Source organism: Cygnus atratus, chromosome 12 (assembly GCF_013377495.2).
Source record: "Cygnus atratus isolate AKBS03 ecotype Queensland, Australia chromosome 12, CAtr_DNAZoo_HiC_assembly, whole genome shotgun sequence".
NCBI classification, from domain to species: Eukaryota; Metazoa; Chordata; class Aves; order Anseriformes; family Anatidae; genus Cygnus; species Cygnus atratus.
Genome location: NC_066373.1, coordinates 13,099,067 through 13,114,793, shown reverse-complemented (window position 1 = coordinate 13,114,793; position 15,727 = coordinate 13,099,067). Strand labels below are relative to the sequence as shown.

The 15,727-nt window shown below is 56.6% G+C and overlaps 1 protein-coding gene across 1 annotated transcript; it reads right to left on the bottom strand.

The window, feature by feature from the left end:
* Window positions 1-100: 100 nt before the first annotated feature.
* COG4 (component of oligomeric golgi complex 4) lies at window positions 101-15,627 on the bottom strand. The gene is made up of 19 exons (XM_035543375.2): window positions 15,484-15,627; window positions 13,992-14,074; window positions 13,695-13,809; window positions 12,830-13,004; window positions 12,214-12,407; window positions 11,954-12,059; window positions 10,544-10,701; window positions 10,000-10,055; window positions 8,025-8,158; window positions 7,109-7,227; window positions 6,387-6,553; window positions 5,665-5,830; window positions 4,078-4,140; window positions 3,523-3,639; window positions 2,165-2,257; window positions 1,835-1,918; window positions 1,460-1,561; window positions 993-1,121; window positions 101-742 (listed from the first exon to the last, which is right to left on the bottom strand). The coding sequence occupies exons 1-19, from the start codon at window positions 15,592-15,594 to the stop codon at window positions 608-610; spliced, it is 2,307 nt and encodes a 768-aa protein (XP_035399268.1). The 5' UTR covers window positions 15,595-15,627; the 3' UTR covers window positions 101-607.
* Window positions 15,628-15,727: the final 100 nt, after the last annotated feature.

Below are 15,727 nucleotides of genomic sequence, written 5' to 3'. Positions count from 1 at the left end.
TCCCTGAGCTAGCAAAGACGCAGGGCAGGGGAGCCGGAACGGCGACCGGCTCAGCCCAGGGCTCCAGCCCCCTCCAGGCACGCACACCCACGCACAGCCCAAGGTCGCTGCTCAGCCAGGCGCGGTTTATTTACACAGCCCTGCTTCCTACAGCGGCTTGCTCGGGGTTTTCCAAGCGCCCTCCCCGCAGGAACGCGTCCTTTCCCCCAGCAGGCTGCCTCTGCCCCGGGGAGAGGGGACCCACAACCCAAGGAACGCGCTGCAGGGAGCAGGACAACACGAGCGGCAGGGGCACAGCTCAACGGTGCTCTGACAGCCCCCAGGTTTCTTGAGCCTTCTGCGGCCTCCCCCCGGGAACGAAGAGCCGTGTGCTAGCATCAGCCTGTCCCTTAGAACTTGCGCATTTAGTGTTACGTGCTCTCAACATGAGAGATTCCTCTGCTGCCCTATTTCTGGCCCTGCAGAAGGACGGGGGCTCTTCGTCCCATGCCCTGAAGAGCCTCCTCCTCTGAGGAAGGTGAGCAGAAGAGCAGCCATCACCCCAAAACCACACAACGGGGGAGGACGCGGGCTGGCTCCACGGCTGTGGTGCTGAGGCCACGCGGAGCTACAGGCGCAGGCGCTTGATGTCCTCGTCACGGAAGTCCTTCCGGAGCCCCAGCACCCGCCGCACCTCCGCAGGGGTCAGGCGCCAGGTGAGCGGGCCCGAGTTGGGGCCCCAGTAATCCAGGATCTCCGTCACCTGTGGGGAAAGAGAGGGGAGAGAGCTGCAGGAAACGGCCCAGCACCAGCCCAGTTCCAACTCCAGCTGAGGCCACAGCGGGAGGGGCAGGATTTCCTGCCCTTACCTCCTGCAGGCGAACACCCATCGATCACAGGGCCAATTTCCCAGTTTCTCTCCTCCCCACACGTGTGATAACACCTGGCTGAGCCCAGGCCACCACACGGAGTCCAGCAACCCCCCCCCAAAAAGCAGGCAGAGTGCAGCTCACCCGTTCCAGGTTGAGGATGGTGGCTATCTGGGAGAGCCGGGCGAACTTGTCGCGGATGGTCCAGGTGGTGACGGTGGTGAGATAGGCTATGAGAGACCGCAGCTCCTTGTCGAACTGCAGGCCGCCCAGCTGCGGGGAGAGGAGCAGCTCTGTTAGCCCAGCTCAGAGAGTTCAGAGATGTTCCCCAGGGGGAGGTCTCCGAGCTGGAGGGTTCCTCTTAGAGCACTTCTTGGGGACAGCAGCTTGTTTGGCCCCACCTCAGCCTTCCTATTGCTGCAAGCTCCTCCCGGCCCCATCACGAAATGCACTTTCTTCCTTTGTGGTCTCCCTGAGCTGGCCACCCACGGTGGCAGAGCTTCCTCCAGGGTCCCCTTTGTCTCTGCCCTCGCCTCATCCCTTGGGGGTAGCAGGGGTTGGGTGGTGGAGCCGTGTCCCCGTCGCAGGGCAGAGGGCAGCGTTTTGCTTACCCTGTTGAAGCTGGATTTGAGGAGCACTTTCTCCAGCTCCGTGGCTATGAGGCTGGTCGTGAGGCCGGTAAGGTTATCGTAAATCACAGGGGACAGTCCAGCCTAGAAACGGAAAGCCGTGTCGCTTTTTCAGGCCCAAAAAAAAAACAGTTCTAGGAGAGCTTTCACACCAAGACCATCGTTTCCACACTCAGCAAGCGGACAGCATTGGCAAAAGCAATCCAGGTACGAGGGGGTGGGTTGAACAACACCGCAGGAGATGGGGGCTCAGGAACCCTGCAAGCAAGTGCAGCCCACCTGCCCTGAGCAGGGGAAGAGCTGGAAGACGCCTCGTGGAAGCCTGGCAGGCTGCTGCATCCCCTCCCTTTCTCTCACCTTAAACTCTGTCATCTGCTGCTCCAGGTGGACGATGAACTGCTGGACCCAGGGATCATTAGCTTCATACTCGCTGAACTCCTCCTGACAGTGAGATACAAGAAGGGCTGTTACGTGACCTGCTGTGAACGGAGGACTTTTTCTTGAGCTCCTGTCAAGCCAGCTGCCCTTTTCCAGGCTGGGATGCTGAGCACGTTCCGGGTATTTCACCGTTTCTCCGTGCTGAGGAACGGCAGAGGGCTGAGGGGATGAGTCAGCAGTCGCTCTGCGCTGCCGTGCGGAGGATGGAGAGCGCAGAAGGGAGCTGGAAGCGGAGGGGCTGAGCCTTACCTCCTCGATGCTGTGGGAGATGGAGAGGAAGAGGTTGATCCAGGGCTTCACCTGGGGCTTGATGGCCGTGTTGTTCAGGTCGTTGACGCCTTCCTGAGGGGGATGAGAAGAGGACAGGAGAGAACTGAGCATAGGCAATGCCCAACAACACCCAATCTCTGCAGCCAGGGTGCCTCTGCTGCCCCCTCATCCTTATCACGAGCTGGGGAAATCAACCCACAGCCTTCCACAGGAAAATGAACCCAAAGTCCTGGAGCCGGAGCCAGATCCCACGCTCTTCCAGCACCACGTGGCTCTGCGGACACCACGGTGACAAGAAGAGGAAGGACATTGGCCCCCAGGCTGCACAGGGCTGACCTGCAGCAGGGCGGGGAGGGCGCAGACACCAGCCTCCCACCCAGCCCAGGAGGATGCCGCGGTCGGCCTCAGCTGCTGCCTCCCGCCCCCAGCACAGCGGGAGAAGCTAAAAGGAGGATAAAAGCTGCAAGCAGAGTCAGTGCTCTGAATTAATCACAGCCCCAGCACGCGCCCTCTCCCCCGAGCAGCAGGCTGTCAGCGAAGGCTGTTCACTCTGCTCCAGTACTCGAGAGCTCTCTGAAAGCCCTCTCCTGCCAACCACCCCATTTAGCTCAGCAAGATGTCAAGAAAGCTCACCCAGCACGAAGCTATTCAGGTTACCGACACTGCCTGGCATTTGATGAAAGTTTTTAACTCAGATTGGCATTTCTGAGCAGGCCCTGCTGGCAATTGCCCTTTTCCAAGGCAAATTTCATGTGCGCGTGACTCAGGCAGTGCAGCAGCTTGCTGCTCAGCCTCCTGAGTGCTTTGCATCCATTTTTAATACTGCACTAACACCAGACTGGAGAGTTTTACTCCTTATCTGTGAGCTGTCTGATTCCAGTACTGACCACAGGCCTCATGAGTGTTCACTTGTAATCTTGTGATCTTCTCTACCAACAGCCCTTCTTCCCCTCTGCCCCGTGGGGCTCAGGACAGGCTGACAACATGCTGGGCTAGAAGGGAGAATGGAGGAGCCACCAGTGTTTCTCCTCCTGAACACGCTGAACCAACCAACCACTGCTCTGTGCTGAGCGAAGACAAAGGGAACGACGTTCCTTCTGCCGCTGCAGCTGCTTCCAGCATTTTTCACCGGGCTGCCAGCTGGCGCAGCTGTGCACATGGGCTGGATCCGTTTGTGTGCCTCAAAATCGATTGCTTGGTTCCATCTGCACCCCTCAGCCAGCACTCCGGGAGCCAGACGTGGCCATGACACGTGCCACCAGGCGTGGGCTGCCTCCCCTCTCCCCGAAGAGGCCGGCAGCGGGTGCTGGAGGCCGGCAGGAGCGCCCTGCACTCACCTGCAGCAGGTCCCGGAACTTGTTGGAGACGGCAGCCATGTCGGAGAGGCAGCTCTCAATCTTGGCCTGCGCCTGTTCACCCCCGAAGCCTTGGCTGAGCAGCTTGGCGCAGTCGCTCTGCGGGAAGAGACCCCCGAGCACGTTGCTAACTAATTCCCTGGGCTGCCTCTGCCCCTTCGCACCGCCCAGCCCTGGCAGCAGGCTTGCAGGTGAGGACAGCCACCAAGCCCACACAAAGGCAGGAGCTGCTGGGGATGGAGCAGCAAGAAAGGAAGCCCCAGGCAGCACCAGAGAACCACAATGAAATGGTTTTATTGCACCGATTCCCAGCTTGGTCCACATGGAGGAACTGGTATTTCCAGCCAGGCTGAGCTACACCACTGAGGTGTCATCCCGAGATTGCTCTGCCAGCTCAAAATTGCTTTCCTACGGCTGGAGGGCGAAGATATCAGGAGTTTGAGCAAAGCAAAGTCCAGATAGCTTATTTTACCCCACCCCGCAGGAGGATAATATGAGTTTGATTAGAGCAAAAACAGCAAACAATTGAGACCGCACCTCCAATGTTTTCTTCAGGGTCATGATGTTTTCGCTGCAGACCTCCACGTTGTTTAAGGTCACCTGAGGAGGGGAGAAAAAAAAAAAAAGGCAAGTAAAAATCACTGGAATTTCCCATCACTGGCTCCGTGCCCTGCTCACACTCCAGACTGAAATGGAAATATTTGAGGGGGCAGAGGTGCTACGGCGTGATGAGATCGCTGCATGACGCTGAACCACGCTGAGCCCGTGTGCTGAGCCTGCAGCTGGTACAGGCTGAGGTGGTTCAGTCCACTGCTCTTCCTCATCAATCTGTCCACAATGCTGCAGCAAAGCCCCAGCTGGTGGAAGAGGGGGTGTACCCCCAACATCTCTGCTTCTTTCTGTGACAGCGTCACGAAGAACAACAGTCCAGGAGCAGCTGGAGGTGATGGTCGAGACGCAGCACATCCAGAGAAGCAGGGAAGGCATTTGTGTGTAGGCAGGAGGAATCAGCACCCCTCCTGCCAGATGAATATCTGCTCTTCCCTGAACAGACTGTTCTCTACCTGCTGGAGCCAAACTGACTGTCAGAATAACGCTGGGGTTTGTGCAGACGGGGGAACGAGGCCAGCTGACAGGTGAAGGAGGAATTCCAGAGGGAGAACTGACACTTTTAAGTGCTTTGCATCAAGAAACCTGTAACCGAGTTTAATGAAACGAAAGCAGTCCCTCCTGCTCCCTTCTCTCCTCATACAGTGGGAATCCCAGGGAACCTGTACAGCATGCTCACAGCAGCTCATGTCTGAGCCAGCTCCTCTCCAGCACTCCCAGGGTCTCTGCCCCCAGGGCTGCCTGAAAGCAGGGAGCAGACCCAGGCAGAGATGCCCTCCCAGCGGGGTCTTTTCCCCAGTGCAAGGCCTGTGCAGCTCCCACCAGAGGCGAGGACACGCTGTGCCGCACAGCACAGGAGCAACAGCCCTCCAAGTGCTCTCCTGGGGTCTGTAACACTCGCTTGCCGTGCTCTGGCCAGCTCGAGCGCACAGAGTTGTGGTGCTGATGTTCGGAGAAGGCAAGAGGAGGATCCTGCGTGCCAAGGGGAGCAGACAACCCTGCTCTAATGGAAACTCTCCTGTCTTTGGGCAGCCTGCTCCAGTGGCTGGCAACCCTGCCCAGAGCAGGGGGGTTGAAACTAGATGATCTTTAAGCTCCTTTTCAACCCAGGCCATTCTATGATTCTATGATAAGCGAGGATGAAGGAGCGCTGAGCGTGGGCCAGGAACCTCTCTCGTCCAGGGGAAGGTGCAGGTGGGAGCCTCTCCCACCACCTCTGTGCAGAGCCTGCGAAGAACGGGGCTGATGGCCACCCCAAGGGGCCACCTCGAGCCCAGACACCTCCCCAGCCTGGAGGGGAACATCACTGCAGCAGGGCAAGCCTCGCGTGAAAGCCCCACAGACGTGAAATGAGGCAGAAGCATCTACTGGACATCCAAAGTCGGGCCACCCATCATGCCTGAAACAGGTTTTCAGGTTCTTTGACTGTGACAGAGAATCCCATTCCCATGAGTTTTCCCATTGCCCTTCTCCTTACCCCAACTCATCTTTTACCAGGAGAGCTTCCAAACCCACCAGAAAGGACTGCTTGGCCTCGTCGGTGCTCTCGATGCCTTTGGTATCGAACTTGCCCTGCTGCAGGCTGCTGTGCATGATGTTCACGGCGCTGGTCACCCCTCTCTGGAAGTCCTGGAAGGTCGTGGCCGGAAAGCCCTGCTTCAGCTTGTTGTACAGAACCTCCCTGCGGGGCAAGCAGAACACACGGGGCTTAGAGCAAGCACTGCAAGAAGCAACAGAGCTGTGGCCTGGAAAAGGGAAGGGGAATTGCAGAGGCACAAAGGATGGCAGGTATCTCCTGCCACCATCATCTGAAGGACTCAAGGCTGAAGTCAAAAAATAAAAAAAAATTATTTCCTCAAAATCCTGCCAGCGGCTGTCTGTTGTCTTCAGTCAGTTCTCTGCTCCCACACTGGGATGAGAAACAGCAGCAGGCCAGTTTCTGCAGGCTCACCCCAAAGGCAAACGTTCAAGTGGCTACCAAGCAGGCCCACGGGCAACCCAGAGAACGACGGGGAGTGACTGTGGTGCCATTGAGTTTCTTTTTCTCTTCTGTGGCTCTGTCCTACAGGTGAGCACTGCTGCTGGGAGAAAAGCACGCACTGCTTCCTACCAGCATCTTCCACAGAGATGACAAAGCAGAGGTCCAAAGGCAGAGAGCGCAGGGAACACCATCCGACAGCAGTTTGCAGAACACGAGGAGAGGGGAGGTTATGACGAACCTGGTGTCTTTCGCTTACCTGAAGTCGGACTCCAGCTCGGTGGTGGAGTGGTTGATCATGGCACAGAGGCAGTCTATGCTGGAGCTGGACAGAGCCCTCCCGATGCACTTCTTCACTATGTAAAACACGTCGTCCACCATGCTGGAGGTGAGCTGGCCCTTCTCGTAGCTGTCCATGGCCACAGCCTGCAAAGAGAGCAGCCTCAGCGCCCTGAGCTCAGCGAGGGAAGAGAGGAGCCCTCTCAGAGCAGCACTGCGAGACCAAGCTGTGGAGTGCCACCTGCTATCGCTCATCCTGCTGCTCAGCAGCCCCCAGACCTGGAAGATCTGATCTCCAGAACATCTGTGATCATTGATCCAAACAAGCTGTGTTTGGAGCAGGTGCCTCACACCCTCCCGATACCGCTCGGGCTCTGAGCTCCAGCAGCAGTGCAAGGAGAGCAGCGTGAAGCCGACGGAGGGGTATGACCAGAGCCAGCAGCTACATTTGGGCAAGGAGAGAGCACCAGGTGGGTCTGGCTGCCAGCCCTGCCCCAGCACACAGCTTGCCATACTCAGAGGTATGTCTGGAGTCAAATCTCAGGAAAGACTGCTTGCTTTCCAAGGCTAGGGGCCCTGACAGACCTTCCCAACAACAACTGCAGCTCTGCTGTGTATCCATCGCCCTCCCTGGGGACTCCTGTGGAGGTGTGGGCTGCCGGCACAGAGCACAGGCTACTGCAAACGCCCTCTGAGCCCTACCTTGTTGACGGTCTCCCTCATGAAGTACTGCTCCATGGTGATGTAGTAGCCGATGAGCTCCTGCATGGTGCAGCTCAGCAGGCAGTTGTTGAGCAGCTTGTCCAGCTGCTTCTGATGCTCTGCAGAACACCGAGGAGAGCCATCAGCTGGACCAAGGGCCAGAAAGAAGCTCCACCTAATCCCTTGCTGCCTGTCCAAGGGGCACCTGATGGACACGCACCTGCAAAGCTCAACCTGGAATAAACCACAGGCCTCAAGTGTGGAGCTGAAAGAGCTGAGCTGACTTTTGCAGGTGATGCACCTGACTTCAGAGCTCCACGGAGTACCAAAACCCCGAGCCTGTTTTCCCTGCAGCCTCTGCCTTTAGGATTTGTGCCTACAGTGACCAAAGGGCCCTCCCTTTCTTTGGGCACTTTGTTTATTACGCTCTGCAGTCATTCCTAAGGCTGGTTCCCTGTAACAGGGAATAACTCGATGGAGTTGGACTAGAACATCGACCAGGAAACACTTCCTGCCCCAGTGGTACCAACTGCTGGTTGAGATCTTCCCTTAGAGATACCCTTTGATTTGCCCTCCTCCGTGGTCATACAGTGCCTGGTGCTGCCACCTGATGCAGCAGCCACAGATTTTTTTTTTTTTTTTTTCCTGGCAGAGCTGTAGTGACCTGTGTGACTTAAACAACTTCCCTCACTAAGACGTACCGGAGTTTGAAAAGCCCCTGTGCAGAGGGCTGTTACGGTAGAGCTTTGTCAGGAAGCTCACCGCTGAAAACAGACTTGGGGAGGCCAGGCTAGGCAGTCCTCTTCCACGGAGCGCTCCCTGGGTGCCCCTGCAGCTGTGCCACGCTGCCCTGACCCCAGCCCGGTACAGCTCCACGAGGAGCAGAGCCCCCGTGCGTCAGTGCTGTAGGCGTTACCTTGCTTCACCTCCTCGGGGGCCATGGAGTCTCCCACCTCGAAGTCCGCCGTTATTCGTCTCTTGATGAATCTCAAGTAGAGCTCGCTGCGGGCGTTCATCAGGGTGACCTCTGTCAAAATCGGGTCGAGTTCCCTGCAAGGGGACACAGTGAGAGTCAAGGCAGCAAGACATCGAGAGCAGGGATGCCCATTTACCCCGTGAAGTAGTGTTCTCTGTTTTACTCTGAGATCACTACCACCCGTTTCCATCTGCGCTGTCAGGTTGCAAAGCTCAGCAGAATAACTGCTACGTGCAAGTAATGCCAGTCCTGCTTTGAAGGATATTTGGGGAGCTCGTTTACATGGAGAGTTGCTTCTAGCCTTGACAGCTCGCCGCCGTACGCTGAATTAAACGGGGACGAGTTGTGCTGGGAAGCAGCCGAGCGCCGCCAGGATGGATTGGCTCAGCAGCTCATCTGTCAGGCGCCTGGTGGCAAACCGGGCCAGCAGCAGCTGCTTTACAGCAGGTTTCTGGAGCAGCAGCAGCGATTCCCTGCTCTGTGCCCAGCCACGAGACTCGCATCTGCCGACTGCTTTAAGGCAGACCGCACTCTGCCAGCATGGAGCACAGCTCGGACCTCGGTCGTGGGGGAAGCCACAAAAAAACTCCTACAAACATATTCCAGGAAGATCTTCCTGAGTAAGAGATGCCAGCCCACCTGGGGATTATTTCCCCATTTTATTTTCATGATCGACAGGACAGCTGCCATCTAAGGGACTTGCCATCTGTGCTAAACATCACAAATACATCTAAAGTATGTGACAATCAAAGCGTCCTGAGGAAATCATTAGAGAAGCTTCTTCATTTCCCTCGTGGATGCGAGAGCAGCCACATTAAAATCACTGTAGTAAGGACTACAAGACTCTGAGCAATCTGATTGAACTTCAAAATCAGCCCTGCGCGGGTCAGACCAGAGACTTTCAGCAGCCTCCTCCCTGCCTTGGTTTTGCTCTGAGTCTGTGGCACCTGCGTGGCCAGTGCCAGAAACGCCCGGTCCCTGCCACCTCCATGCATGTGCTCCTGGGCCCAGATTTGTGTGTTTTTTTCTGGAAATGATGCAGGATCAGTTTAAGCTCAGCAGCCTGGGAGCTGTGAAGCCAAGGAGGCACGTGACAACACAGAACACAGCGCTCAGATCAGAGGGGGCTATGAAAGGAAAATCGTCAGATCAGCTTTTTCATCAGCGAGCTCAAAGCACTTTGCATACACTGCTCAAAGCCTCCCAATAAACAAGCGGGACGAGGAGCCGTTATCTTTGTTCTTCGGATGAAAAAGCAAAAGCTCAGAAAGCCTGGGTCGTGTCCGCATTTACTCAGAGCCAAGAGTAGGTGGATCACCCTGTTACCAGTGACTAACTGGTCGTGTAGGTCCACAGGCATCTTGTTTGAGGAACACAAGTTGTCTTTCAAGGCGTGTTTAGAAGCCACGCAACGCCAGATGGGCTGAGGGCGCTTTCAGATGGCTTTACTTAAGGGTTATACAAACACTCAAGACAAAAAGAAAAGAAAGCAGACTGAGGGTACTCGAGTTCATTACCAAGACGCTAGTGTTACGGCATCACTGCAGCAGCACAGACTGAAAGGACCCGAAGATTTATTCCTAATTATGCCAGGAATTATCTGCCCAGAGAGCTGCTCCAGTTCACGGGCTCCAAGGACTGCACTCTGCCCATCAACAAGTGGTGGAAGAGCCAAATAAAGCCTCGGTGCTTTGTGTGCAGTGATATTCCCAGCCCTCCAGCAACGTTCAAGGCCAAGACCTCAAATAATGAGTCAGCAAAATAAAGCACCACCATGGAAGCTGTCTTTATAAAAGTGCAGTGAAGGGTACCTAACACAGACGCTAAGCTTTAGTAGCCACAAAGCCTCTGGAAGATGGGAAGAGTTCTCTAAATGAGAGTGAAAACGAGAGAGCAAAAAGAGGTTTTGTTTTACCTTGGTTCAATCTTCTCTGCAGAACTTCTCATCATGCTGTTCTGAACTTGCTGGAACTGCAATTGCAAAACAGAAGTCATCACAGCTTTTGCTGGTGACCTGAAGTTAACAGCCCCTTCTCATGCGGTGGCCCACGGAGGACGACACTGCATCGGTGCACCTCTTCCGCCGGGACAGAGCTCAGCCTGCCACAGGGAGGGCTGTGGGATGGGAATGCCAACGGAGGCTCCGAGGGACGTGATCGTGAGATGTTACAGCAGGCCTGCCTCGAGCGGGAGCAAGGCAGCAGGGAGGGCATGCTGAGAGCACCCTACAGACCTGCACGGACATAACTCCGTGCCCTGGGTCTGCTTATCACGCTCACACTGAATCCTCCTCTGCAACAGAAAGGACAGCTACAGGCTGGAGCACTTCAACCATCAGTGCAAGGATGGAGTAAGGCAACGTTTCTCCCCACACACGAGGTCAAACTTCACCTCTAGGGCGGTCAGGGCCCTGCAGAGGGGCTCAGCCGGCTGCGTGGGGCAGGGTCACCCCCTCTTACCTGCCTGTGGTAGTCCCTCTCCTTGACGAACTTCTCCACCACCTTCTCCACCTGCTGGTCACACTCTCCTTGCAGGTGCTTGATGAGGGTGTACAGCCTTCCTGGCCCGTAGTAGGTCTCCACGATGGGCTGGTGGGTCTCCACGACGCGAGCGATCCCTGCAGGCGGAGAGAAAGTGACCGGGTGGACTCTGCTCTCTCAGGAGAGAGAGGCAGCCTTGGGCAGGAGTTCTCGTTCAGCCTGGACCCAGAGCAGAGCTGTGCAGGTCCTCAGACAGGGCCTGGATAAACAGGTCACACTGTCCAGCCACTCTCCAGAGGCTTACTGGCAGCCTGTCATCACCACCCCTTCTTCCACAGCACCTTCCCTCTGCATACCATGCCTTCTGGCTTCTGTCCTGCTTACTGCAAGGCTGTGGTGCACACCTCCTGGGGTGCAAGCCACCTCCGAAGAGCTCCTGCCATGGGATGTAGGCAGCTGCCCTCCCACCCAGCAAGACAAGACGCAAGGCGTGAAAGAACAAAGCTTTCACAGCAGGATGCTGCCCAGGATAAACCTGGCAGGGCACACAACCGCCATCCACATCCAGCCCCAGCTTTCAGCACCGACCAAGTCACAGAACAGCAGTGTTAGGAAAATCAGCCTGGGGAAAGCTCTGCTCCTCTCTGTCATGCACTAGTGAGGGCAGGACCTCCTCGGAGAAAAAGCTCATCTCCAAGGAAGCCTCTCTCCAAGACTGCTGTCTTCTCACAAACTCTCTGCCTCAAGAGTTCACGACGCTCCCCCTCTTCTGGCATTTCTGCCAAGAAAGCCCCGTTGGCTTTGAGGGCCTCCAACAGCAGCACGGTGCCAGGCTGGCAGTGACTTGGCAGTGCCACAGCCTGGAACTGCAGCGGGCACAATAGGAGAGGATTAATCACCACAGGATCTCAATTACTGTCATTGGCGACATTCCCTCAGAGCATTCATATTCCCCCTTCTCCCTTCCCTCCCCGCTTCCAAGCTGCCATGGTCCTCCTCGAAGAGCCAGGCCTGGGGCCATCAACAGCTGTTCAACTTTTAGGGATCTGATTTGTTTGTCTGGAGAGCTGCACGCCTGAAAACCCTGCAGGGAATACCCACGTGTCTTGAGGATGCAGAGAACAAGAAGAGCGATTCCTGGAGGAAGCCAAAAAAATCCTTTGCAAATCCACTTTGTGCCTACACACGCTGTGGGTAGGACAGATTGCTTATTTTAATGCCCTCTTCTGGCTGGGAAAACATCTGTCTGTGTCCCCATCCCTCCAGCATGACCCTCCCATGGCTCAGAGGGTGTTTTGTGCTCCCCTGGAACTACAATTAAAAGCGTTTAGATTGACGGATCCCATCACGGACTACTTCCAATCCACCTGCAAAGAGGGAGAAGATTACCTTCAAAGAGGAGCGTCAGGGTGTCTGCAAAGATGACAGCAGCTCGACGGTCGCTCATGTCTGTCCCCATCACCAGCTGCAGGTTCTCCTCTGCTTTCTTGGCCACCTGTGTGACAGCAGGGACAGTCAGAGAGCTGAGCTGAAGGCCAGTGCTGGCTTCAAAGATGAACAAGCCACAGCCAAGACCCAGCAGACTGGATTTTGCTTTCTCCAGGAGACGGTCAGGTCTCTGCGTGTTTCGCGGCCCCAGAACCCCTTACCTGCTTGCAGAGGTACTCGGAGAACTTGCTCAGCCCCTCCTCGTGTAAGCCCAGCAGGGGAAAGATCTTGAAGAAGCGTTCCACCTGGGGCAGGTCTCCCTGCTTCATAGCCGTGTCAAACTTCTCTGTGACAATCGCCTTCAGGCGCTGCTCCGACTCCTGCAGGAGCTTCAGGTTGGCATCGATTATGCCCCCTGGTCGAAGAAGGGCAGAGGTAACAGCACGTTGGTCTCAGGCAGAGGACGTGACCAAACCAACCGGGACAGTTCTGCAGGGATCGCCCAGCCTGTTCCTTCGTGCCCAAATGTTTTGTCTGCTATCACGCCGCAGCGCTGCAACGTTCCTCCCTGCCAGGGCCTTCCCCCTCTCTTCTTTTGTCCTGTACATTCTTTTTCACCCAGCTGGCATCAGGAACGCTACTGAAACCTTGCGCTAGGGATTCTCCTTCAATTAATCAATTAATTCAAGCCTAATTCCACTTTCACCTCTATGTCTGTGACCTCTGGATGTTCTGCTTTGCCTGCTGAGCTGAGGCACCCACCACCGAACACCCCGCAGCCTCCAGAGACCCGGCTGGAGCGGTGAGTGTCGGCTCCTCCCCGCCAGCAGCCCTCACCTTCCTTGCCCTGACGACTGAGCTCGATGACGGATTTGTCCAGGGACAGGTAGCGATGGATGTGAGCTGCTGCTTGCTCGTAATCTTCGCCCCGCAGGGCTGTCTGCACGCCGTCCATGCAGAACTTCAGGTCCAGGATGTCGTCAGCTCTCTGGATGGCCTGGTAGAGGCGGTTCTGCAAGGAAGGGAAAACCAGTGGGGCTTCCTGCTGCAGGCTGAGCAGGGAAGGAGAAGTGGGAAGAAAGGACGGAGAGGGCAGCACAAGGGGAAAAAGATGGAAGAACCAGATCGAAGCGATGCTTCTCTGCACAATAAACAACTAAGCAGAATCCCCAATGTAAACGAAGTTTAAAGTTGTAAAAAATGAGAGGTGTAAGTCCAATGAATCCGAAAAAACAGCACGTGTCCGTCAGCACTCAGATTGAACTCACAGACCGTGCTCCAGCCTAAATGGCAGAGACCAGACAGCCACCCTTGATATGTTTTGATTTGGGCAGCTGGGACCTGAAGCCTCTCAGCCCATCCTTGTGCAAAGAACAGGACAGCCCGGATTCCTGCCCAGTATCGAGGGACAACGACCATCCTCAGCAAGGCAACCGCTAACAGAGGGACAGAGGGCTGACACACACCAACCTCAGCTTACTTGACGTAAACCACAAGAACAGGCTGGATAACCAGCTGCCACGTGGAAAATCCTACAAGTTATTTACTCTCGTACTCTCCGACGCCCAGGAGCCCAGCAAGAAGCCACCACTCAGCAGCACCGAGGCCGTTCCCAGCACCCACATTTCTCAGTTTATCTTCCAGGCACGCTGTGAGCAGGCAGCCTGAGGACGACAAGCCCCAGACCCCCCCGTGCAGCTACCTTGGCCAGGTCGAGCTGCCGGACCTTGCTGCTGACGTTCTCGGCCAGGCTGCAGGTGAAGGCGATCATCCCCGCCAGCTGCTGGGCGTCCCCCTCGATGAGCTGCAGGTTGGGGCTGCGCACAAAACACAGTTTGGTAAGCAGCTGGGTTCCTTCCCCCAAACCCAGCCCAAATCTTTTATCTCAGGAGCCGAGCACGGAAGTCAGACAGCCCTGGAAGGGGCTGTGGGGGTGGATGAACGCCCCCTTTCCTCCCTCCCCGCGCGGCGGGGCAGATGAAGGCAGCACGGCACTGACCCCATGCGCTGAAGCGCCACCATCTTGTTCTCCACCACGCTCTGCTGCTCCATGAGGGCGTCCAGCTCTTCCTGCACGGCTTGCTGCGGGGCGAGGGGCAGGGGCTCAGCACCAGAGGTGTGGATTTACCTCACCGCCGGCGAGGTTTTAGCGCTTCCACAAGCACAGGTGTTGGTGAACCCACCCCTGAGCTCTCATTTTAACCCCATAATATGATGTTTTTGTGTGTTTTTCTTTTTGTTTGTTTTTTTGTAAAAATCCCCACCCTGACCGCCTCATTGCCTGTCTTTTAGCTGAGCTCACCTGCAGCCTGCCCCTGCCAATCCCCCTCGGGCCGATGACCCCAACCCACAGCCCTAGCACGGGACCCCTGGGGCTGAGCGGCAGCCCCAGCACCCCACCGTCACCCCCAGCCAGGCTGAGGCAGCGGCTGCACCGGCACTGACCAACCCTCGCTCCTTCTTTTTTTCCCCTTCCTCCTTCCCTCCCTTCTTCTCTTCCTACTTCCTTGTTCCCTCCCTCTCTCTTTTCCTCCCTCCTTCCTTCCCTCCCTTATTTTTACCTCTCTCTCTCCTTTCTTTCTTCCCTTCCCCTCCTTCCTTCTCTTCCTCTCCTTCCCTCCCTCCCTTGTTTCCTTCTTCCTCCCCTCTCCCTCCTTTCTTCCCTCCCTCCTTTCTTCCCTATCCCTCTTTCCTCTCATCTTATCTCCCTTTCCTTTTCCTCCTTCCCTTCCTCTCCTTTCTCCCTCCTTCCTTCTCTTCCTCTTTCCTTTCCTCCTTTCCCTTCTTCTTTCCTCTCTCCCTTTTTTCCCTCCCTCCTCCTCTCCCTTTTTCTCTTCCTACTTCCTTGTTCCCTCCCTTCCTCCTTTCCTCCTTCCTTCCCTCCCTTCCTCCTTCCCTCTTTCCTTCTCTTCCTTTCTCCTTCCTTCCCTTGTTTCCTTCTTCCCTCCTTCCTTCCCTATCCCTCCATCCTCTCACCTTCCCTCCCTTTCCCTTTTTCCTCCTTCCCTCCCTCTCTCCTTCCCTTCCCCTTCTTTTCCCCCCTCCTTTTCTTCCTCTTTCCTTTCCTCTCTTCTTCCTGCCTCACTCCGTTCCCCTCCCTCCTTCTCTCCCTCTCTCCTTCCTTTCACCCCTTCCTCTCCTTCTCTCCTTCCTCCCCTTTTATCCTCCTCCCCTCTCCTTCCTTCCTTCCCTCCTCCCTCTCACCTTCCCTCCCCCTCTTTTTTCCTCCTCCTCTCCCTCTCTCCTTCCTGTGTCCTCCCTCTCCTTCCTTCTCTTCCTTCCTCCTTCCCTCCCTTTTTCCTCTCACCTTCCCTCCCTCTCTCCTTCCTTTCCTTTCTCCCCTCCTTCTCTTCCTTTCCTTATCTTTCCTCCTCCCGTCTTCCTTCCTCATTCCCTCCCTCCCCTCCCTCTCCATCCCTCCTCCCTCTCCCCTTTTTTCCTCCTCCCCTCCCTCTCCCCTTCCCTCCTTCCCTCCCTCTCCCCGTCCCCACCTCCTCCCGGCACAGCCTCCCGTAGGCCGCCTGCAGCTCGCCCAGCTCCGTCAGCGCCCGCAGCCGCTCCATGGGCAGCCCGCAGGGCCCCGCCGCGCCGCCCGCCGCCATCTTGGCACCGCGCCCCCCCCTCCCTCCTAGCCCCGGCCCGCCGGGCTGCCCGCGCTGCCTGGCCGCCCTCCGCCGCCCCGCTCCGCCCGCCGCCGCCGCCACCGCCTCCCTCCCGGTTATCCCGAGCCGGGAG

What these genes read in the sequence shown, in the direction of transcription:
- COG4 (XM_035543375.2), bottom strand. Translation starts at nt 15,594, where the DNA reads ATGGCGGCGGGCGGCGCGGCGGGGCCCTGCGGGCTGCCCATGGAGCGG. An exon ending in GTGGCGCTTCAGCGCATGGG is followed by an intron (nt 13,810 to 13,991) that starts GTCAGTGCCGTG and finishes TTTTGTGCGCAG; the next exon opens with CCCCAACCTGCAGCTCATCG. An exon ending in CCGAGTACCTCTGCAAGCAG is followed by an intron (nt 12,060 to 12,213) that starts GTAAGGGGTTCT and finishes GCTGTCACACAG; the next exon opens with GTGGCCAAGAAAGCAGAGGA.